Consider the following 22,145-nt stretch of genomic DNA (forward strand, 5'->3'; position numbering starts at 1 on the left):
CCATCGCAAAAGGTCCGTATCGCACGCGACACAACACACAACACATCATGCCTGTCACGTCCCTCTTCTTCCTCATCCTCACAAAGGACACGCCCTACTTTACCTCACTCCTCCAGAATCTCATCCTTCTCCTCGATAATCTCCTCGAACACCTCGTCAACCACCTTGGCATCCCCTTCTTCCTCCTCGTCCACCACCAGCGCGGCCATTTCTTCGCTAATATCCGGCAGGCCCATTTCCCGCCTCTCCTCCACCAACTCCTCCACAACCTGCTCCCGCCACGCCAACCACTCCTCCAATTGCCTCCGCCTGCCTTCCACAACCGCCTTATCCGCCGAGCTCCTCTTCGCGGAGTCGGCCTCTTCGAACGCACGACTGTACTCCCTCAAATTCTTGCGCACATTCTTCATCTCCTCCTTGCTGAGGAGACGCTCCGGCCGAGGTCGCCACGCCCACTGCTTAAAATTCTCGAGGGACTCCTCACGCAGCTGCTGGCCGGAGAAGGTGTACAGCTTGTACCCGTTGTCTGCGCGGTGCTTCCACACGCTCGCACTTGTTGCCACAAATCGCCCGGATGGATCCCACTCAATGTCCGTGACGCCGTAGTGCTCCTGTGTAGACATGAGCTGGAGATTGGCGGTGAGATCCTTCTCCTTCTCTTCCTTCTCTCCCTCAAAGTCAAAGTCCCAGAAGTCGAGATCGAAGCTGGCCTGGTTTAGCACGGTAGCTACCAGTACAAAACGACCTGACGGCGACCAGTGAATAGCATTGTTGTTCTTCTTTTCCACCGTACGGATGAGCTTGAAGTTTCCGACGGCGGTGCCCTTGGCTTTTTCGGGACAGTAGAACGATACGGCCGTTTTCGGTGGGACGGCGGAGCCGACGGCCACTTCACCTGCGGTGATAAGGACGAAACGGTCACCCTTCGGCTCCCATGCGAAGTTGATGACGGTGTCTTTGATGTTGTCCACAACTTCAACAGGAACGCCCTTCTCCCGCACGCGGAAGATCTCAAGGTTCGTGGCGAGTGACTTCTTGCTTTTGCTGTGCCGGTCCACTTTGACGCAGACGAAGGCGGAGTCGGATTGCCAATGCAGCTTCGCGTCAGAGACGTTGAAAAGGTTGCGCGTGCGGACAACCTCTTTGGAGGGAATGCTCATGAGACCGACTTTGGCCGGGTTGCTGCCCATCTCAGGCGTCCAGTAGCAGAAGAGTTGCTCGTAGTCTCGTACATTGTCACGCTGGGGATTCGTGGGAGACCATTCGAAGTCGACGATGCCTTCGATTTTGACGCTTTGCTTGTCCATGAGGTTCATGCGCGGCAATTCGTAGACGCTGACACTTTGGCCGTGGTTCATGCGGGCTACATACTTGGAGTCGGCAGACCACTTGAACGCAGGCCATTGCAGCTTTTTCTTGATCGGGTTGCCTTCAGTATCTGTGCGTGGGCCGGGCGGGTCGAGAGTGACGAATGAGCGAAGAGGCTTGCCTGTGGCGATGTCCCAGATGATGTAGTTCTTGCCATCTTCCTCGATCGTTAAAGTAGCGTGGTTCTCATCGACCTGCATCGGCTGATGCGACCAAGTGGTGAGGTAGCGCTCGTCAGGGGAGAAGTCGACAAGGTTGACGCCTGGATGCATGAAGCGCTTCTGCCGTGACCAGGTGGGACCGCCCCAGAGCTGCGTACCCTGTGCGTGGACGGAAGTGAGATAGGTGCCTTTGGGAGACCACTGCACGAATGACTCGGTCCAATTGAGGCGGTCGACGATCGGCTCCGGTTGGTCCTCCCGCTCATTCCAAAAGACGCCTACGTTATCGGCGCGGTAAATGGCGAACTGGTCTCGTCCCTCAGGATCGCCAAGCCACCACCGCAGATGCTCCTTCTCATGAAACTCGGGGATCTCCGGCGCGGTGTAATCCTCCTCGATCCTGCCTTCTCGGCCATAGCGCTCGATATCGGTAAGCTTGTTGACGGCGATGGTGTGCTTCTTGTCCAGCGCGGTACCATGCAGCGCTTTGATGGCAGCGGCAGCTTGGGCCGGAGTCTCGTACTCAACAAACGCAAAGCCTTCGCTCATATTGCCTTCTTCGTTCATTGGCATGTACACATTATCCTGTGTAGTCTTTCCGGCGGTCGTGAGCTTCCGCAACAGGAACTTGACAAGCTTGTCCTTCTGCTCCGGTGTGACTTTGGGCAGGCCGTCAACGACCACGAAGGCATCGAGGCCTTCCTCCATGCGGACCTCATACTGCTCGCGGAGGTCGCTGAAGTCGATCTCCTCGTCTTCCAGGTCAAGGTCCGGGTCGAGCTGTTCGAAAGATGGCGCCATCGTGAGTCTTGGTTGATGATTGTGGTGCTTGCTTCCTTCTTTGTGGTGCTTATCCTGATAACAAGCAACAAGACTGAGTCCTGGTGGGAGGTGGGTTGAAAAGTGAGGAGCATGTGGGCCGGCTTGTCGAAAGTCTTGGCAGCGATTGAGTCATGCTTCGATATGTAATGAACAGACCTATCACAATGCACGAATATCTGCACGGTGGAGATGGAGAGCGTACATCGAGTACACAATGTGCACAGTGACTCAGTTTGTGACTCGTGGTGCTGAGCCTCCCGCAACCATTGCCGTCCTCCAAACGTTCCGTATATCATACGCGGTCACGAACCCGAGCTGTGTGATGCCTTTATTGATGTGGACGATAAACGCCTACAATCTGCCGAGTCGCTTTCGTCCTAGTTGCTACATCCTCAGACATCCCCGTCGCGTGATCTATCAGATCCCTTTCATGCTGGCCGAACATAGTAGCCTCCTTGAGCGGTGAACAGGAGTTCCTTAGCCTGCCACATCGCATATGGATCCACGTAGGCGCAGACCTGTGGCGAACTCTGGAGATCGTAGACGCGCAAAATGATGTAAACGTCAGCATTGCTTTCGTGCCATTGACGCGCCTGCCAAAGGTCAGTAATGTATCTAGCAAGGCTGGTGTAAACAATATGCTCACCTGGTTGAACTGGTTTGGGCTGATCAGAAACGGCTCTTCGCGCCGGCCACTGGTCGCCTTGACTTCGATGTGAAACGTGACATCCTTGCCCATCCACTGACTCGCAGCTTCGCACCCTGTCTCGCCGAGCCAGTACGCTATGCGGTCGCAGGTGGTACCGTTGGTGATGGTGAAATCGGAGTAGAAGCCTTCGAAGTCCTCAAAGTCGGGGTGTCCGTGCTGCATGCGTACATCACTTGTCCAGCTGTCGATCTTTACCTCGAAATGTTCGGCCAGCAGGTTGAAGACGAAGAGCTCGCCCGCCGACCCGATGGCTAACTGGTATTCATCAGCTTCTGTGGTGGCAGCTGCGTTACTGACAATGGGCAGGACACGAGCGCCCTTCTTCACTATCCCTGCTGTTGCGGCGTGCTTCGTGGGACCGAAATCGTCGTCGAGAGTTGTACGCAAAGACCCTATGTCGAAGGGCTTGTGCGGCGCAGCTGCCATGCCGTTAGAAGCTTTCGCCAAACGCCCGATTACGGAAACGTCGTGCATGTTGAGCGTGTTGGCGGCGCGCTTGAGCTTCTTCACATCCACAAGGCTGTCTATTTTCAATGCGACCCTGTCCGCAGAGGTCCCGTTGCTGCGCGCTTTAAGCGGCATAATCGGTGGTGTTGGAGCCGTCTTCTTTGCCGTCTTCTTTGCCGTCTTCAACGTGTTCAACGATTCCGGCAGCATAGAGTGGCCTAGTTGCTCAGTGAGCACGGGAGGCAGGTCTGACTCGCCATCCAGGGCGGTGTCCGTGATCTCGACACCGTCCTCTACTGCCTGCCGCTTGACTACTTCGCTGAACCCGGTGAGCTGCGAAGGCAGGAAGCCTTCAGTATAGTCCGTCATATCTGGTCCAACAGCTTGGTCTGCTCCTGAGACGGCAACTTCATAGACCGCAAGCTTCTCCTTCTCAAGCTCATCTCGGAGGTAAGCATCATTGGGCATGGCGAGTATCGTCGATAGGAGGACAGTGTACTTGTGCGGGATCTCAAACTCTTCCACAAGCTTGTCGCATAATGTGAAGACGCCGCTTGCAGCAAGCCTCTCGGAGATGTAGATGATTAGGTGGTCTTGCTCGTAACGGAAGACTGTGTGGCCCTCATCGTCCCGGGCGTAAGTGGCCTTGCCGTTGATATTGATAGATCTTCTCAATACTAGGCTCTCAGCGCACCTCATCTCAGCGGTAGATAAGCTCCTGAAGGCGCCGTCGCGCCTGAGTTGATGGGCTAAGCTGTTATGGCGTCAGTCACAAGCCTAGCATGAGATCGTGGGGAACCCACGGTGCAATATAGCAAGCTTTCGCCCTTAACAGTTGTGTGAGCCCGGGATGGTACGATGCCTCGCCGCAGACCTCAGTCTTCTCCGTCACCAGTCGACCAAGGTAGCGATTAGAGACCCCAAGATGCTTTAGCAGCACCTCCTGTGTATGCACGGCGGACATGTCCAGATCCAACAACGCAATACTGCCGCTGAAGACCTTACGGAGCTGCGATCGATCTGCGATGAACCATGTGGTGTCGTTGACAGACCGCATCTCGACACACTGCTGAGCGCTAACTACGGGCATGACCTTCACCGTGGAATATTTCAGACGATCCAAGACGTCGGCTTTGAAGGAGTCATGCCTGACGAAGTTGCTGCTGAGAAGTCTGAGCAGATCCTTGACTGCGCCGGCTTGCTTGATGTCACCGCTTAGGGAGCACAGTTCGTCGACGACATCGGAAGCGTCAGCATCCTTGACGCCGAGAGTTTCCACGAACAGTCCAGTGAGGTTGCGATAATGGTCTGCAAGTGCGACAAGCCGTGGCAGGCCTAGAAGCGATCTACCCCTGCATTGCTTTAGGCCCAGCCATTTCTTTGGGTGGGTTTCAACGTAGACGAGCTCGTTCTTCGCGAAGGCCTCACTATTGTGGGCTGGTTAGCATAGCAACATGCCATCACGCAAAAGTTCTGCGCGACTTACACAACCGAAATCCTGTCATGGTGAAGCAGCCGCTGGATCCCTGTGTACAGTCTCTTCACATCCACAACCTTGAAGCTGTCGGGCTTACGCTTCGGCAGCGTGACGAGAGTTGACAAATACAATCGAAGATCCGGCTGCGTACTCAATTGCAGCACACTGAGCTTCGTCCACCTTGGGTCGTCAGAATCCTTAACAGCCAGGAACGGCACAACGTCAGCGGCGAAGGGTTCGGACTTGACGTGAGTCGTTGCGAGATACACCTCTTTAAGTGGTCTCCGCTTCCCGTCTTTGCATTCGACAGAGGTATTAGCGAAGAACGTTCTGCTAGCCGAGAAAGCCAGCTGATGGGTGTAGTGATCCCAATAATCCCTAAGCAATGTAAGCCAGGTCGCCGAAGCTTTGTTCTCCACAAGCCAGCGAAATTCGGTTGTGATGGTATTTGACGACGTGGCTCTAGGCAGTGTTCTGACTCCAAGGTCGTGCTCAAGCCACCGAAGCCAGCCTTGGGGTGCTTTCTCGGGGAAGTAAGCAGGATGGAGAAGCTGTACGTCGTTGCGGCGAACGCCAAACAGCTCGCCGATCCGGAAAGCGCTTCCAGGTATGTCCATGTACAGTTCTGAGGCCAACCGAAGCTGCTTCGTGCCTTGAGCAGCCAGTCTCAGCATAGTTAGGTCGCTGTGGCGTGGCTTACTCGGCGCAGAGTAGAGGAATTTTGCGTGGGTAACAGCCTCTTCCGCAGTCCAGCGAGTCGAGTACCCGTTGCAATCGCTATGGTGTCGAAGGATGAGCTCATATATTTGAGCAACGCCAATCATCCGAGCACCAAAAGACGAGAACAACTGTCTACGAACCTCGTCCTCGGCCGCAGCTTCATCGATTAACGGCACGTTGATGCCTTTTGGTACGGCAACACTTCGGCCAAAGTCCGCGAAGTAGAAGGGCTCGTCTTTGCTGGAGAGCCACTCACCGTCTCGCATTGGAATGATGGCGACGCTGCGAAAACGCTGCGTTCCCGAGCGCAGGATAGCATCTGCAAGTCTTGAATGCCACGGCGTCGGCTGAGCGCGAAACAGTTCGGGTTCGGTAGAGGCATACTCTGTGATCAATTTGCTGAATGTATCTGGTGTCTGCTGTACGACCGACAGCTCGGTAAGATCCGACACATCGTATGCTGTGGAGAGGTAGGCCACAGGACCATGATCAGGGTAGATAAGTGGGCTGGGCGGATTGCCACCGTCGGTAAACTCCAGTGGTACTGACTGTAACAACGCTGGCTTCGCGAATGTGCCGTCCTGAGCCTCCAGAACTGGCTCTTGCATGAGGCGTCGCCACAGTTCCTTAAAGTACGAATTGAAGATACTCCCGTATGGGACGCCCAGTGGCTTCGTGAACCGCGGCCAAGTGTACCGCAAAGTGTTTGTAGAGTTGAACCTCTCAACACAAGCCACGAAGACATCGATGGTCGCGGCAACCAGGACAGCGTTCCATCGATTACCGAGCAATATCTCCTCCCGGCTGGCACTAAGCATGAAGTCTGCCTGGAGGACGAACTGCTAGAAGTTAGCGTTGGTCGCGCTGCCTGCGGATCCGTGCGCTACTCACTGGAAGGCCGTACGATCGCACGGGTAGGAAGTTGAAGGTCAATCTGCTCCGCATAGCAGGCTGATTCTGGTCATTGACGGGAAATGCCAGTACTATTTGGGACTTCATCACATTAGGACGTTTCTTCTCGGTGGGCATGTTTTCGATCATCTGATCGAACACCAGGAATGCTTCGGTATATGTCTGGTTTCTTGGGCGGAACATCTGGTGGCGTAAGGTGATCGACCTGATGCCTGCTGTCTCGCCCTCGACCTTGCTCAAGCTAAAGCTGTGTTTCACATCTGCCGACGTCTTCTGGATCTTAACCTGAAGCACATGGAGCTTCCGCAAGAACAACAGAAGCTCGGGCTTCAACTCAAGCAGGTTCTCCTGGACTGTACCCTGGTGCTCCGGAAGGATGTGGAAGCAAAACATTGTCCGCTCCTTGATGTGCGCGTTCTCGAAGAAATCCGTCCACATCGGCGCGATCATGCCAAGAGGCTTATGCTTGTCAAATTTGAAGCTAATCGCGCCGGACTTCACCCAGATCTCTGCGGCTACCTTGAAAGCACTTTTGAAGCCAATGCCCTTCTCGCCGATATAGCCCTTCTGGGAGTTCTCGACTTTCTTGGTACTGTCGCCTATGCCGCAGAGGGCACGGACGTTAGCAGCGGTAAAACCTATCTCGTTGCAGCCGATCCATAGGTATCCATCCTCGCGGTAGAGCAACGTCAGTTTTGGGCGGACATCTTCCGGGTAATTGTTATCATCAGCGTTCTGTATAAGTTCCAGGATAAAGTGCGTGGGCTTGCTATAGAGCTCCTCGGACAGGCTAAGGTGCGTCAGTCTTCGATCTCGGAGTAGCGTTGTCTCGTACATACATTCTAAGCGCGTTCGTCAGGTCCTTGGCATTGTCATCGACGTCGCCAGGATCGTCGACATGCTTGCGGCGGCGAATGTCATTGATAAGAGCTCGCGCCTCCACGACGTCGTCCATCATGAGCTGCGGTTAGCGCACCGCCAAGCGACAAGTCAGCGAATTCGCTTAAAAGAGTAACAGAAGGAGGGTGAGCGTGCGCAGCGAGTGTCGAAAACGTATGAGTGAGCGTATCGCGAGAAAGAGGAGGTGATGTGAAAGAGCTATGGTCGTGCGTGAAGTGACAACAAACACAAACGCAGCGCATTGGAGACTTGGCGTGCGGCCGAGCCGTCTGTCTCGCCGACGGTATTGTAGCTGAGGAAGGCACGCGTGCTGAGCTACTTCGAATGCGGAAGGCGCCTAGGGCAAAATGGCGCCAAGTCCCTTACGACTATCCATCGGCGCCGTATCGACGTAGCCAGATAACCTCGATGAGACAAAGAGGTGGCGACCGTTGCGTCACCGGTTTCAAAACATGCCCTATGCGGCCGTGAAGTCTCCCTTCGGTTCCTCATATCTGGCCAGATCCCACTATGCTCTCGTGCAACTGCTTTCTTCGTCACTTCATCAAGCTACTCGAACCTCGTGGTGATTCCTTACGGATCGTCCAGCCATTCAAACATTACACATAGGCCAGGTTAACGCAGCAATCTTGTTGTCGCTGAGGCCGTAAAGACATTGCTGTTAGCGGAGTACACTCATAACCTGTACGCGTCTGTTTGCCCTCGGCCGACGAGCGCCACGAATGAGCTTCGTGCTCCAGCAGACGTCTTGTTGCTTAAGGCATATTCACGTCCCTCAACAGCTGTCACATGCTGCGATGCAGCCTCCCCATCAAGTACATGTTCTCGCGGGTAGCGAAGTGAATTGAGTAGTGATGTAGAGGAGAACGAGCTGAAGTCGCGTCTCGCTGTGTTAGTCAGCAACAATTTACTACTAAGCGAAAAAGAGCAGAACTCGCAATGACTCCTTGCTAAAACATACCTTTTAACACAATGCCATCAACGGTTCTGCACGTTCGCGCAGAGACGAAGCCTCTGGAGCATCGTACTGCGATCCCTCCATCTACGGCGAAGAAGCTTGTCGAAGCTGGCTATGTTGTCAATGTGGAACGGAGCCCGTTAAGCATATTCAAAGACTCAGAGTATGAGGGCACTGGAGCGACCCTCGTCCCGACCGGTTCCTGGACCGATGCTCCAAGCGACTCCATCGTTGTAGGACTCAAAGAGCTACCAGAAGAGGACTTCCCACTGAAGCATACCGTAAGCGCTTCGACAGTCGGCTTGGCTGCTGGACTTGACTGACCTGCCAGCAGCATGTACAGTTCGCGCACTGTGAGTCATGGTCTACTCATTCCAACCCGCTGTGACTGACTGACCGCAAGAAGGTTACAAGGGTCAAGGTGGCTGGGATACCGTTCTTGGGCGATTTCCTCGCGGTGGCGGCACCTTACTTGACCTCGAGTTTCTCGAAGATGGTATGCTCTTCTAGATCGAGTTGAAAGCTTGTCACTAATATCTAACAGAGAATGGCCGAAGGGTGGCCGCATTTGGCTACGTAAGAAAGCCTCCCTACCCCGAGGTGATCACGGTCTGACACAATGTAGCACGCAGGCTTCGCAGGTGCTGCCCTGGCTCTGATGACATGGGCTTGGCAGCTCACCCACGACAAAAGTCAACCTCTACCCGGTGTCACACCGTATGAGAACGAGGGCGCCCTGATCAAGGACATCAAAGACGCGGTTGAGCAGGGTCGAGCGAAAGCCGGCCGCCTCCCGCAGGTCCTGGTAATAGGCGCGCTAGGCCGATGCGGACGCGGAGCAGTAGAGCTCTGTCAAAAGGCTGGGCTTGACCAGATCATAGTAAGCCACTCGCATGTCCTTTCGCAAAGCGCCCAACTGATCTTGCAGAAATGGGACTTACCGGAGACGAGCGCCAAGCCTGGGCCATACCAAGAGATTGTCGAGTCAGACGTCTTCGTGAACTGCATATACCTGTCTGCCAAGATCCCGCCATTCATCTCGCCGGAGTCCCTGACTTCGCCCAAGCGAAAGCTGACGGTTGTCTGCGACGTATCCTGCGACACCACCAACCCGCACAATCCGATCCCGATCTATGACATTAACACGACTTTCACGGAGCCTACTGTGCCGGTACACCTACCGGCAGAAGCCAATGAACTGCCACTGAGCGTCATCAGTATTGATCACCTGCCTTCTCTGCTTCCAAGGGAGGCTTCGGAGGCCTTTAGCGCGGCTTTGCTGCCAAGCCTGTTGCAGTTGAATGACTGGAAGCAAGCGCGCGTATGGGTCCAGGCGGAGAAGCTCTTCAAGGAGAAATGCAAATCACTCCCGGAGGGAGCTGTGGATGGGCACGCAGAGTTGTTGGCGAGTCAGTCATAGAATGTGCCACTCCACCACCTATATATACTGGTTGACGTGGCAAGTTATCTCTTCCCAATAGCATGGCGATGGTGGCGACGGAAGTGGCGACGAAAGCACCCGTTTGCTTCACAATGCTGCTGGAAAGGTGCGGAAAACGAAGGTGATACCAGTCAATGGAACTCAGAATATGTCGCTATCTTCACGTCCTCATGCTCGTCGATTTGCCATGGCATATGCGGTTTGCTGGAGGTAAATCCCTCCGTAAGCCGTTACCAGGCACAGTTACTCTTGCAAGACGAGTGCGAATTACTTCCGTGACAGCTGTGGACGGGCTCTCGGAGCTGTCGGTGGGCCAGTAGTAAGGCACCTGAGTTTGACAACGTAAATAGTCCCACGAGTGACTTTCGCCGCATGAGGCTAGGTCGTTGTCACCGGTGTTGCTGCCGTAGGAATTGATTTGCGAGTAGAGCTCAATGTGAGTGACATTGATCAATCTACATAATGGTAGCCAATGCAATCAAGCCCCAGCCAGCGGGTCCAGCTTCACCGCAGCATTATGCTGCTGCACCTTTAGCTCTTCCTGCTCTTCCATCTGAGCAAGGGCCGCGGCAGTTAGCGGCGTCGGCTTAGGCCTGTCGTCCGCACCCGCGTCCTTCGCAGCCGGTACGTTAATCCCAACAATCCCGCCGGCGGCAAGCGGCAACTCCAAATCTGCCGTCTCCTCCACGATCCTCCTTGGCATCGCCGCTGACCCTGCGGTCGGAGAATGCAACTCAGGACCAAAGTTATCGACGTCCCCATCCATCTCCTCAACATCCTCATACTGGTCTTCACCTTCAAGCTGAGCTTCTTCCTCGTCCTCTTCCGTGATTCCCGCAATGCCTAGATCACCACTGCGTCTGCCTTGCACGCTGCCGCTTCGGCTTCCAGCGCCACTGCCAGATCGACCATAGCCGGACGGCGAGCCACCTAAACCGGGCCCTTTGAATACACTCCGTTTCCGTCTGGCGAACACGGGCAAGCTTGGTGAGCCTGGTCCGAACCCACCAAAAGCCGTCCTGGCTTCGGCGAAGGTTGGCAAAGTACCCAGCGTCCCCGGCGGCGGTCGCCGGTTCACGCGGATGCCGCTTGGAAACGTGCCGTTTGTCGGTGTGGCTGGTAAGACCTTGACGGACGAATGAGGGCTACGTCCACCCAGCCGAGGGCCAGAGGTTATTGAGATGCCGGAAGGTGATGCGATAGACGCTGAACTCGTGCTAGACGCTTTGCTGTGGCTGTGCTGGTGCCCGCCTACGCTACCGCCGCCGCTTGGATATGCGCTTCGAATCGAACTGACAGAGGACGATGTGCTCTTCCGCCCACGAAGTCCGGCGGATGGGCGGCGGTAAGACGAATGCGGCGTCACGGTGTGCGGGCTCATACTGCTTCGCTTACGCTGGATGCTCGGCCGGCTGTCGGTGCTCGACACGGTATCAATCCGTGGCCTTGCGGGTAGTGTTGCGCGTGTCTGGAGTTCTGGTCTGCTGCCAACACTCGCCTTCCTATGCTGCGGTAGCGGGCCTGTATGCGTGCGCTGCAAGTCGCGACCATCAGTCGTACCATGCTGTGCAGCACCGTCGCTACCGTCCGTGTCTAGTTTTGGGCTTGTTTTGCCTTTCTTGCCTTCCTCACTGGTACTTGGTGATTTGCCACGCTTTGTGATACCGCCTTCCTTGAACCAGTGCTTGACCCATGCAAGCTGCTCTTTGAGAGGCTGGTGGTAGAATGTCCGTCGCTTATTCCGCTGTGGTGGTGGCACATACTGCGGAGAAAGTAGCTCTGGGTTTACTGTAGAGTAGCGCAGCATACTGCCGCTCGTTCGGTGCGGATTCGGCGGGCGGCGCACGGTGATGCCGTTGTTGTCCTTTGGCGGCGGAGGCGGTCGACTGCGTGATCTGCTTGGCTCCCGTGCAATGTCCTCAGCCGCACCAGTCTCTTGTCTGTCGCCGTCAGGAGTAAGTGACTTGGTTTCTATGACTCTGGGCAGCTCCGGGACGGGCACGCTGAGATTGCCATTGACCCTCGTCATTCGCCGTCCGCGCACCCGTGGCGAGCCGGTCATCTCGCCTTCTTCGCCTTCGTATATTTCGCCTAGTGCTAACAGCCTGCCGCTCGCCGCACTTAGCCGGCGGATGGACTTGGCTTCCCCTTCCCGCTCCTTCCGCTTTCGCTCGCGCCGTCGCTCCTTCCTTTGCTCTTTCTCAATCAACAATGCCCACCAGCCCGCCAAGCCATCGCACCTTTGCGACAGGACGTTCTCTATCACCGTATCAATGTCAACACCTGCGCTACGCATCCGCTGTAGCGTGTCCTTCTCCACTTGAGTACTGAATGCTGGTGGTTGCTGCAACTTCAGAATCTCCTGCTGCTGTGGCGCGTGCTCAACCAACCATGAGTCCTTCAGAATGTCACCCAGAGTGGGTCTTAGCAACGGCCGCTTCGAAAGCATCTTCTTGCAAAGCTCCTTGGCCTGCTCTGGCATGTGGTCTGGATACGCCGCCTCCTCTTTCAGTATGCGCGCCTTAGTCGTCGACTCGTCATCCTCGTCGAACGGCAGCTCACCGCAAAGCAAAGCATACAGTATGATGCCCAAGCTCCACACGTCGACTTTCTCTCCAGCGTACTTTTCACCCTTAAGCATCTCTGGCGCACTGTAGCACACCGTCCCGCACCATGTCTGCAGGTACGACGTGCTTCCCTGATACTCCCTCGTGAAGCCAAAGTCGCAGAGCTTCACATTCTCGTGCTTGTCGAGCAGAATGTTCTCCAATTTCAGGTCACGATGCACACATCCCTTGCTGTGGACGTACGTTACTGCTCCAACCAATTGTGTGAATATCTTCTGCACCTTGCCAGCCTCCATCTGGCCATGATTGAGCAAGTAGTTGTACAGCTCATCTCCAGGGCAGTACTCGAGCACAAGCCATACCAGCGATTCTGTCACAATCACCTCGTACAAGCGTGCAATGTGCGGGTGCAGAAACTGCCGGTGATGGTGGATCTCTCGCGCCAGGTTCGCATCGTCCTTCTTCGCGCTCTTGAGCACGACCTTGGAACCATTGGTGAGCTTGTGAGAGGCGAGATAGACTCGCCCAAAGCTGCCTTTGCCTATGAGCCGCCCGAGTGTGTAGTTGCCGACGGTAGTGAGGTCAGGCGATGCGAACTCTGTGAGAAGTGAATGATAGGAGTTGGCGAGCTAAACCATGATTAATCTTGACTCGGTCTATGTGATACGCGAGGAATGACATACTTTTGTCCTTTGCGCCAAATGCTCATGCTCCTTGCCAGATGGCATAGATACGTCTCGTTAGTTTGGGCCGAATCTTCGAACGCGTCTAGATGAGGCTGAAGCTGTCTACGGTTTCAGCCTCGTGGCTTGGTTCTTGGTGTCAGGCCGGGAAGTGGAACTCTAGCGTGGTGGTCATTATCGCGGCGCATCGTCCTGTCTTGTACGGAAGATGCCAACGCTATGCGATATGTTTACACGAGTATCATGTCCGCGAGTTATGCTCTTTCACCCAACACGGAGAATACGTCCGAGGCGTTATGTTCCAGAGTTTACCTGACGGTTTTGCGCACGCGGCTCGCACGTCATTGGTCGCTCACTCTGCTAAAAATATATCAAGGCAGGCTGTCGCCCAGAACGCTCGTAGTGTCTCTTCATTGTGTTGTTCTTCCAAGTCGAGTCGACCTTGGTGTTTTGGGCGTTTAGGATGTACACTCCGAAGACACGCGAGCCTCTCACACGAAGCTGCGCGACGGAGCTGCTCTCGCCTTGTGATGGTACACTCACTTGAGCAAAGCACACTCGAGCTCGACGTCATTGGTTATGGTGCCTCATTGTGATGTAAAGGGAAGTATAGATAGCATCTCATCTATAATACCCTTGCTCTCCACAATACCAGAATCTCACCATTGATCCTTCGGACTCTCCTTTGACACCAGCAGCGATATCAAGATGGAAGGCCTTGACAAAATCCCCCTCTCGTATGCCACCGTTTCCATAGGCTATAAGGACGATCCAAACCTCAAGGACGCACACACCCTCCCCAAAAAGCTTGACGCCATCGCCGCAGCAGGCTTCACTGGTATCGAACTCGGCTTCCCCGATCTCCTGAGCTTCGCCAACCAGCACCTCCGCCCTGCCGAGCAGGACAGCTCAGCCGGAACCGACGAGATCGACGAATATGACTACCCGAACCTCTGTGCCGCAGCCCGTGTCGTGAAGACGATGTGTGATGCCAAGGGTCTCACGGTCGTCATGCTGCAGCCCTTCTCCAACTTCGAGGGATGGGAACGCGGCAGCGAACAGCGCAAGAATGCATGGAAGCGGGCAGAAGGCTGGATGGAAATCATGCAGGCCGTGGGCACTGATATGCTTCAAATCGGCTCATCCGATACGCCTGCAGAGAAGATCGGCAAGGATCGAAGCCGGTTCGTTGGGGAGCTGCAGGAACTTGCGGACGTGATGGCGAAGAAGAAGATGCGCATAGCCTACGAGAACTGGTGCTGGTCAACCCACGCACCTGATTGGGAGGACGTGTGGGATATCTGCAAGCAGGTCGATCGACCGAACTTCGGGTTATGTCTTGATACCTTCCAGTCTGCGGGTGGCGAGTGGGCAGACCCGTCAACCGAGTCCGGCATGATCGAGGACGGCCGCAGCAAAGATCAGGTCGAAAGAGACTGGAAAGCATCGTGCGAGAAACTCTCCAAGACCATCCCGGCGGACAAGATCTTCATCCTGCAAATCTCGGACGCTTACAAGCCCAAGCCTGGCCCTCTGGCAAAGGACGACATTGACGGTCTACGACCTCGAGGGTTCTGGAGTCATGCGTACAGACCCTTACCGTTTGAAGGCTATCTGCCTGTCGTGGACTTTGCGCAAGCGGTGCTGAAGACGGGGTATAGGGATTGGTTCTCGTATGAGATCTTCGATTCCGGTCCAGATGGCAAGGGCAAGGAGTACGACTTGATAGAGTTTGCGAAGACGGCGATGGCGTGTCAAAAGAAGCTCGCCGACGCGTGTGCTAAGGCGTCGTAGTGCTCCAGTGACATGCATTTCTCGTGTCCCGTATATGATGCCCGAAGGGGCCTGGAAGAAGCATCAAAGCACATAATGCGAGAAAGGAGTGTGGAGAAGTTCTCTTCTATGTATAATTCTCGGCTTAACCGCCGAACCCACTGGTCAAGAACATCGTCATTCTTCACTTCCTACTCGCTAACACCACAGCAACAGACCACTCCACAACCACCTTCACTCCATTAGGGCTTGTCTTCATGATCAAGTCCTGAATCTCCTTCAACTGCGGCTCCAGCCTCCGCACAGTCTCCGGGCTATCAAGCATGCTAATCCTCGTCCTGAAACTCTCCCACCCAACCTCGTACCTCCACCCTCTGCCCTGCTCGTCTTCTTCACCATAATTGACCCTCTTCTCATTCTCATTGACGCGGCTGGTGGCCATATCCATCATATCGGCCGGACTCATGTTAGCGGCATCCTCATCCGCAGCCTGGTCAACACCTGGGACATGGAAGAACTCCCGCGGTCGACCATGAGCGTTGATCGTAATGCGGCGCGTACGGTCGTGAACGAACAAATCAGACGGGATCGGGACAAAATCCAAGCCCATGCTGAAGAGCTGCTGGGTTCTGGACTCAGTACCTGCGGCCACATCCCACGGACGGCGGCCCCAGGCGTCATAAAGGCGCTCTACAGCGGCGGCGACTTTCTCATTGCCGACCACTTGCGCCACGGGCCGATGTGTGACGATAGCCAGCGTACCGCCGGGAACGAGCGTCATTGCGATGCTACGGACGGCTTCCTCGGCATTGGTGAAGTGAGCGCACTCTGTCATGACAGCCATGTCGACGCTACCATCCGCCACACATTCTTCAGCCTGCTCTGGCTTGGTAACCGAGAACGTGAAGCGGCCACGCTTCTTAGCATTCTGTGCGCCCCACTCGCTTAGAGACTGCCGGGTGGTGGCTAGGCCGGATGAGGAGGGTTCAGAAACGTGTATGTGCTTGAAGAAGCGCGCAAGCGTTGTGGAGTATACGCCGGATCCGGCGCCTAGGTCGTGCGCAAGTTGCCATGAACCGCAATGCTCTTGGTGATAATGCATAAGTAGCTGATCAATCGAGGTGGGATAGCGAGGTCCGGCGCGCTTGTATAGCTCCCAATCGCTGCCGAAGTTGTGAACCTTCTTCAAGACAGAAGGTGCCCGGAGTAGCTTTGGCATAGTGGGCGATGACATGGCATCCTTGGCTGAGGGATCATAGAGCGGGCTGGTAAGTGCAGCTGCTACCATTGGGTCCAAGCTGGCATCCTCCGGAGTGATTGTAAAGTTGGTGTTCATGACGCTTTGCTTCCCATTGAGCAACGTATGGGTTGAGCTGTCATCGTGACCGCTGGGAACAAGAGTGTCAGCCTTGGCGTGTGCGGGCCTCTCTGCATCCATCTCGACAGGCTGTACGTCTTCTTTCTCGCTAGATTTGTCTTCGGGTGAGCCAAGTTTGCTGTCCACGGCATCTTCAAAGCCGACTGTTGCCATATCTTTGGAGACAACCTCAAGCTCAGAGCTAGGGTTTTCGGACGACATGACGATGGCTAACACGCGGCGTGAAGGATGGCTCCTGTCAATCACTGCTACGCTGCTTGGCGGTCGTGTGCGCGCCTAAAGGGGGTACAAGCTAGTAGAAAGAAGAAGGACAGAGTAGAGAAGTGGATAGATTCGAGGGATCGGCTCACCTTCAGTACTTACTGCTCAGCTCTCATGAGTGTCAGCGGAGCCTTGTGCTGAGCTGTAAGGCTCCCAAGTGATTGCTGAGCTCGACGGGTCCGGGTCTGCAGGATTTGTTGGTAATGCATCAGATGAGCAAATCAGTGGCTGTCGCGGAACGCTGTGTCGCATTATGCGTGAACTTGATTGGCGCATTCCGCGAGCTCGAGGACTGCTTGTCGAGTGATGAGGCTGAAGTTCCAGAAGACGAGGGCTGCCTGCGTTGGGTAAGCGATGTTCGAAGACAACGTAAGCATGCAGACATCGTGGCACAGCAAATCGGTGATGGGCGCAACTTGTCAGCGCAGCCTTGGCTCTGCTTGTCCATAGATTGGAGGGATCACGATATTGCAGCTTCCGGTGAGATTCCTTCATGGATCGCCTTGCTTTAGGGAGAGCTACCTATGGCACGGTACGTGAGTACGCCGCTGTTATTGTCTAAAAATCTCCAATCGCCGACAAACTCTGGCGGGAGCATCTACGTTTGATCTATGAGGGGGGTGTCACTTCGCGTCGAGAGTATTGTTATATTGTTAGATCGGGATGTGTATTGCCATTCAGCAGTGTTCCGGTGTTGGTGCAGCCGTTAGCGTGATGGTGCCTTCGGCCAATAGAAATCTGGCTTAGCGTGCCGTTGCCCCGCCGCCGTGCTCCGTCAACGCGTTCGGTTCTTTGGACGCGTTAAGTGCTTTTGTACAACCATCTCGAGAAACAGCAACGCACCTCATCGTGACTTCTCCTTGCACAGTCGCAGCATCGTAGGAGGCACAACAATGCCTGTCTCTGTGCTTGGAAAGCGAAACCGCCAGTGTATTGATACAGCAGGTTCGATGCCGCTACTGCTCGCCGCAAGCCATTGTTTACTGACTCCACCATCATAGATGAACCCGTCTGCACGCGGTCGAAAAGGCGTGTACTGGAGCGCCAGCTGAATGATGAGAATCGGAACCCTTTCGCAGCCAAGGGAGATCATGATGGCGAAGATAGAACTGCAGTAGACGAGCCTTTAACGCGCGGGAGGAGAAAGCGCGCTCTACCTGCAGAGCATACCTCGCCAGAAAGCCGGAAGGTGCTTTCTCCCACCAAGATTACCAAGCATTTTCAAGTGTCCAAGCCTAGCGTAGACATCTATCAAGACGGCAAGGAAGATTTTGAGCCTCAGACGCCCAGACAGCGCGATGCACTCTCGAAGAAGGTTCCCATCACGCCTCGACACAGAGTGCTGCTTCCTGGAAACCCGGGGACGCCCAAGACTCCAGTCACGCCCTCTGCGACTGCAACTTTGGTATACAACCAGGCCAGGAAGCTGTTTTCGCGATGCAGCCACCCCGGCAAGCTAGTTGGACGCGACACCGAGCGGCAAGAGCTCTCTGCTTTCATCGAGCAGTCACTGCAGTCGCACACGGGAGGCTCTCTCTATGTCTCAGGACCACCTGGAACTGGTAAAAGCGCGCTCGTGGACGAGGTGCGTCAGCAACTCGCAAACGCGGAGAATGTCTCGACCTCCGTCGTGAACTGCATGAGTATACGGAATGCCAAAGATCTTACTCAGAAGCTGTCAGAGGACCTGGCTCTCGAACCTGGTACCGGTTCCGAGCATCTACGGTTGTGCTTCAGTGGTGGAAAGCTCAGTGGCGCAGCGTACCTAGTCATTCTCGACGAAGTCGACCGATTGGCTGATCTAGATATCGAACTCTTGTACAGCTTGTTCGAATGGTCTATGCTACCCTCCTCACGACTTACTCTCATCGGCATCGCCAATGCCCTTGACCTGACCGATCGGTTCCTGCCACGACTGAAGAGCCGCAATCTGAAGCCCGAGCTCTTGCCGTTCATGCCATACACTGCAGCGCAAATTGCAGAGGTCTTGACCGCAAAGCTGAAGTCGCTGGCCCCTGAACCGTCACCAACGCTGCCCTTCTTACACCCGGCGGCCGTTCAATTCTGCGCAAAGAAAGTGGCAGCGCAAACCGGCGACCTGCGCAAAGCGTTCGACATTTGCAGGCGAGCGATCGATCTCGTCGAGCAAGAAGAACGACAAAAGCTCGCCGATACCGGTCTACCAAACAGTCCGTCGAAAACGCCACTCATGGAGAACATCAATCTCTCCTCGCCACCTACGCCACGATCGCCGGCAAAGAGCCCGAGCAAAGGACCAGCAGTCATGCCGTACACCATAGAGACGGCACCTAAGGCCACCATCGCACAAATGGCTAAAGTCACGGCCCAGGTGTTCGGCAACGGTACCACACAACGTCTAGCCGTGCTTAACCTGCAGCAGAAAGCCGTTCTGTGCTCACTAGCAGCGCTCGAAAAGCGGAAACGCGACACCCAAGTCGAACGCACCATCTTCGCCACACCATCCAAGCACAACGGCTCTGCGCCGAGCATTAGGCAGCTATTCGAAGCTTATGGCAATCTCTGCAAGCGCGAGAAGCTGCTGCAGCCGCTTTCGAGCGTTGAGTTCCGGGATGTGGTGTCCGGGCTTGAAACGCTGAGTTTGATCTCGGGCGCTGACGGCAAGACTGGCAGCTTTGCGATGCCCATCACGCCGTCGAGGACGCCGAGTCGGAAAGCCAGGGGTGGATTTGGGGCGACGTTTGTGGGTGATGAGAGGAGGGTGGCGAGCGTTGTTGCGTATCAGGAGCTTAGTGCTGCGCTTGAGGGCGTGGGTGGTGAGCTGTTGAAGGAGATTCTTAATGGTGACGATCTGCTGTAATGACGCTCTTTGGATGTGAATGAGAGGTTGGCTTGTATGAGCAGCGAGTGCTTGCCTGCATGGCCGGAAACGGTTGGGTATCGCGCATAGATGAGCGTAGTACGCTGTACGCAACGAAGAATTTATCATAGCAATCTCGGTGCTTGCGCTTGTTAATGTCGTCAGAAGTGCCTGGCCTGGCAGCGGATGGTAATGGTAGGCGCATTGTTTCTTGTTCACCTCTAGTGTCCGAAGGCAGTAGTCCTAGTTATGCTCACTGTTGGGCGTGGTGGATAGCTTCGCCGGAGCGCAGATGGGTCGATCAAATGCGCACGAATGACGGTCCAACGCGCACGAGAACGATGAAACGGTCACAGATGCATCGAACAGTCATCTCATTTCGCAAACAAGCTGCATAGGTATCTTAGATCATCATCATCCAAACGCCTCGCCTGTAACCCAAAAACTAACCCTAAGCCCTCCTACCGTTCACGAATGCGGATACGGAAAGTTCATCTGCCCCGGCGTCCTCGTTGGGCTCATCGGCGCCTCGTACGCACCAGGTATAGGCACAGCATCGTACACTTGCTCGCCCGGCGCCGCAGCGAAATGCTCCTGCTGTTGCTCCCGCGGCATCGGCTCAGCCATGAGTGGTGATCGTTGATCCTGCTCTGGAGGTGACGGCGTCCGCTCTCGAGTAGTCGTCACGACCGGCGTGAAGCCGATCTGTGACATCTTCGGCGTTGCGCCGGTGATCTTGATTGGTGGCGCTTGTAGCTGGAATGGCTTTGGCGCGGCGTGTACGCTGGGGTCGACGTACTGTACGTTGCCTTCTTCGACGTCGGAGGCGTTGTTGAAGTATTCAGCCTGCGGCTTGTAGCCGCCTTCTCTGGGACTGAGGTAGCCGGGAGCGAGGCCAGGCGTGTTAGGCGCTGATTGGCTTCGTAGCTGAGCGAGGTAGAGGTCGCTTCGGGCACGGTCACGGTTCGCCATGGACTTTCGTAGCTGCCGCTTGGAGTAGAAGCGGTAGAAAGTAACGCCGTACACCACAATGGTGATGGTCTCGACGACGACTTCGATGATGCAGCAGACCAGACTCCAGTTCTGTAGGCGACAGATCAGATCGTAGGACACCTCGTTCTGAAAGAGCTGTTTGCGCGTGTTGTTCACACACGACCACCCCCACATGTCTTTGTTGTTGCTGTTGTTCTTCGAGCCTTGTAATATGCCTGCACCAATGCCCCACATGACGATGCTGAACACGAAGAAGGCGACGGCGAAGGCTGTGTAGTAGACTGCGGCCTTTTCGGCACGTTTGTGTCCGCCTCGGTAGTACCCGTAGAAGATCAGGATTGAGAAGGCGAGGGAGACGCATGCGATGACAAGAAGGACGATCTGAGGCCAAGTCTTCTGGTTTACTGCCCATGGAGGCAGATTGTTGCGCGGCGGAATGTGTCTCGTTGCGTTGAAGATCGAGAAGGTTGTCGAAAGCATACCAAGCACGATAAGCGAGCAAGAGAAGTTGACTCCTCTGAGCATCATTTTTGCCATCCGTACTCGCGTTTTGATTCTCTGTGGAGACTGTTAGCTTTCCAGTAAGCCCAGCCGGACAAGTTCGCAATGACCTACCAGATCCGCTGCTTGCTTCTTTTCGGTGAAAGCTTCCTGCTTTTCTAATATTTCTTCCTCCTTGAAATTTGCGCCCCCAAGATCACCGAATCCGGCAAAGTTCTTCGGTGCGGCACCAGGTGTCTTCATAGCACTCTTCAGCGGACTTTTCAATGGTGACTTTGGCATGCTTGGGTAGTCATTGTTGTCGGTGTCCGGCATCTCAACAGACTCGTGCCTGTTGACGTAGCCAAAGCCGACGTCTGAGGGCTGTGGTTGCGCCATGTAGTGGTTCGTCTCTAGTGCGCGATCGCTGAAGGGCAGTCTCTTGGCCTCGATGGGCGAATTCACCGCAGTAGCTTCGGCGAAGCGCGCTGTCCTTGGCGACTTCAATGACGGTGCCTTCACTGATGGCGCAGAAAACGAGTCTTCCGATGAAGCCCGCGGCCGCGCGGCAATTGTGATCGTTGGTGTTGCTTTCTTCTCACGGCTGGCTGACATCCTGTCAGATTCAGCTTCCTGAGCCCTTCGATGTGGCTGAGGTAAGACGGCGCGCCGAGTCTTCTAACGTTGCTAGGAAACAAGAGGCCTGCTCTCGCTTTGCGCCATACAGAAATGCAACACGGGAATGTAGAACGGAATGCAGAGTCCAGCTGTGCGAGAAAGAAGTCAATGTAATAGACGAAGCTCGAGTGGGTACGATATCGTCTTGTCGTGGTGGGCGCTTCGCACGGACCGCGCCAGATCATTGGCTGGCTATAGTCGCCGGCGGCGTTGACGGGCCTGATAGAATGGAAGTGGAAAGACAAGGTGGTTTTGAAGCAAAGAGGAAGACCACGGCGGGTACACACCTCGAGTCCACGCTGTCTGGTGGTGCTGAGCGTGCAGCGCAGCTGTGATAGGCTGGAGTGACTGAAATAGGCGCCAGGCCAGAATGCGGGTAAAAGAAGCTATTGCATGCGCCGGCACTGGCCCTGCAGAACGACGGCGTGGCTGCCGTCCCGTTTTCGCGGAGAGACGGCCGAGTGAGGTAAGCTCACACACACACACGAGAAGGATGGTGAGCGTGACAATGATCGACCTGCTGCGCCCCGACTGTTGTCGGTGTATACGAGACGTAAGGAAGAGCATACAGACGCAAG

General features: G+C 55.2%; 9 protein-coding genes across 9 annotated transcripts; 4 read left to right on the forward strand and 5 right to left on the reverse strand.

Moving 5' to 3' along the window:
* Positions 1-15: 15 nt before the first annotated feature.
* Positions 16-2,427, reverse strand: BAUCODRAFT_325322 (uncharacterized protein). The gene has a single exon (XM_007683526.1). It carries the CDS (start codon positions 2,328-2,330, stop codon positions 105-107), a length of 2,226 nt encoding a protein of 741 aa, XP_007681716.1. The 5' UTR covers positions 2,331-2,427; the 3' UTR covers positions 16-104.
* A 352-nt stretch (positions 2,428-2,779) lies between these two features.
* On the reverse strand, positions 2,780-7,571 carry BAUCODRAFT_152628 (uncharacterized protein; the record flags this gene model as incomplete). Its single annotated transcript, XM_007683527.1, has 6 exons — positions 2,780-2,944; positions 2,998-4,261; positions 4,311-4,934; positions 4,994-6,543; positions 6,596-7,406; positions 7,456-7,571. The coding sequence occupies 6 exons, from the start codon at positions 7,569-7,571 to the stop codon at positions 2,780-2,782; spliced, it is 4,530 nt and encodes a 1,509-aa protein (XP_007681717.1).
* A 917-nt stretch (positions 7,572-8,488) lies between these two features.
* BAUCODRAFT_152629 (uncharacterized protein) lies at positions 8,489-9,894 on the forward strand (the record flags this gene model as incomplete). Its single annotated transcript, XM_007683528.1, has 5 exons — positions 8,489-8,755; positions 8,809-8,827; positions 8,881-8,970; positions 9,019-9,050; positions 9,100-9,894. 5 exons carry the CDS (start codon positions 8,489-8,491, stop codon positions 9,892-9,894), a joined length of 1,203 nt encoding a protein of 400 aa, XP_007681718.1.
* Positions 9,895-9,934: 40 nt separating this feature from the next.
* Positions 9,935-13,584, reverse strand: BAUCODRAFT_325726 (uncharacterized protein). Its single transcript, XM_007683529.1, has 2 exons — positions 13,166-13,584; positions 9,935-13,111 (listed from the first exon to the last, which is right to left on the reverse strand). The coding sequence occupies exons 1-2, from the start codon at positions 13,208-13,210 to the stop codon at positions 10,394-10,396; spliced, it is 2,763 nt and encodes a 920-aa protein (XP_007681719.1). The 5' UTR covers positions 13,211-13,584; the 3' UTR covers positions 9,935-10,393.
* Position 13,585: 1 nt separating this feature from the next.
* Positions 13,586-15,041, forward strand: BAUCODRAFT_325612 (uncharacterized protein). The gene has a single exon (XM_007683530.1). The coding sequence runs from the start codon at positions 13,874-13,876 to the stop codon at positions 14,957-14,959; it is 1,086 nt and encodes a 361-aa protein (XP_007681720.1). The 5' UTR covers positions 13,586-13,873; the 3' UTR covers positions 14,960-15,041.
* On the reverse strand, positions 15,041-16,699 carry BAUCODRAFT_325724 (uncharacterized protein). The gene is made up of 2 exons (XM_007683531.1): positions 16,667-16,699; positions 15,041-16,326 (listed from the first exon to the last, which is right to left on the reverse strand). The coding sequence occupies exon 2, from the start codon at positions 16,272-16,274 to the stop codon at positions 15,123-15,125; it is 1,152 nt and encodes a 383-aa protein (XP_007681721.1). The 5' UTR covers positions 16,275-16,326; positions 16,667-16,699; the 3' UTR covers positions 15,041-15,122.
* An 81-nt stretch (positions 16,700-16,780) lies between these two features.
* Positions 16,781-17,089, forward strand: BAUCODRAFT_127276 (uncharacterized protein; the record flags this gene model as incomplete). The annotated part of the gene is made up of 1 exon (XM_007683532.1): positions 16,781-17,089. The coding sequence occupies one exon, from the start codon at positions 16,781-16,783 to the stop codon at positions 17,087-17,089; it is 309 nt and encodes a 102-aa protein (XP_007681722.1).
* A 304-nt stretch (positions 17,090-17,393) lies between these two features.
* Positions 17,394-19,558, forward strand: BAUCODRAFT_39538 (uncharacterized protein). The gene is made up of 2 exons (XM_007683222.1): positions 17,394-17,522; positions 17,579-19,558. Exons 1-2 carry the CDS (start codon positions 17,471-17,473, stop codon positions 19,414-19,416), a joined length of 1,890 nt encoding a protein of 629 aa, XP_007681412.1. The 5' UTR covers positions 17,394-17,470; the 3' UTR covers positions 19,417-19,558.
* Positions 19,559-19,884: 326 nt separating this feature from the next.
* Positions 19,885-21,504, reverse strand: BAUCODRAFT_28484 (uncharacterized protein; the record flags this gene model as incomplete). The annotated part of the gene is made up of 2 exons (XM_007683156.1): positions 19,885-20,976; positions 21,025-21,504. The coding sequence occupies 2 exons, from the start codon at positions 21,502-21,504 to the stop codon at positions 19,885-19,887; spliced, it is 1,572 nt and encodes a 523-aa protein (XP_007681346.1).
* Between the last annotated feature and the right edge of the window lie 641 nt (positions 21,505-22,145).

The sequence above is a fragment of the Baudoinia panamericana genome (genome assembly GCF_000338955.1).
Source record: "Baudoinia panamericana UAMH 10762 unplaced genomic scaffold BAUCOscaffold_15, whole genome shotgun sequence".
NCBI lineage: Eukaryota > Fungi > Ascomycota > Dothideomycetes > Mycosphaerellales > Teratosphaeriaceae > Baudoinia > Baudoinia panamericana.

Bases quoted from the DNA above. Each gene is read 5' to 3' on its own strand.
- BAUCODRAFT_325322 (XM_007683526.1), bottom strand. From the start codon at position 2,330: ATGGCGCCATCTTTCGAACAGCTCGACCCGGACCTTGACCTGGAAGAC.
- BAUCODRAFT_325726 (XM_007683529.1), bottom strand. From the start codon at position 13,210: ATGCCATCTGGCAAGGAGCATGAGCATTTGGCGCAAAGGACAAAA. The intron at 13,112-13,165 runs GTATGTCATTCC...ATCATGGTTTAG, and splicing joins ATTTGGCGCAAAGGACAAAA to CTCGCCAACTCCTATCATTC.
- BAUCODRAFT_325612 (XM_007683530.1), top strand. From the start codon at position 13,874: ATGGAAGGCCTTGACAAAATCCCCCTCTCGTATGCCACCGTTTCCATA.
- BAUCODRAFT_325724 (XM_007683531.1), bottom strand. From the start codon at position 16,274: ATGAACACCAACTTTACAATCACTCCGGAGGATGCCAGCTTGGACCCA.
- BAUCODRAFT_39538 (XM_007683222.1), top strand. From the start codon at position 17,471: ATGCCTGTCTCTGTGCTTGGAAAGCGAAACCGCCAGTGTATTGATACA. The intron at 17,523-17,578 runs GTTCGATGCCGC...CCACCATCATAG, and splicing joins CCAGTGTATTGATACAGCAG to ATGAACCCGTCTGCACGCGG.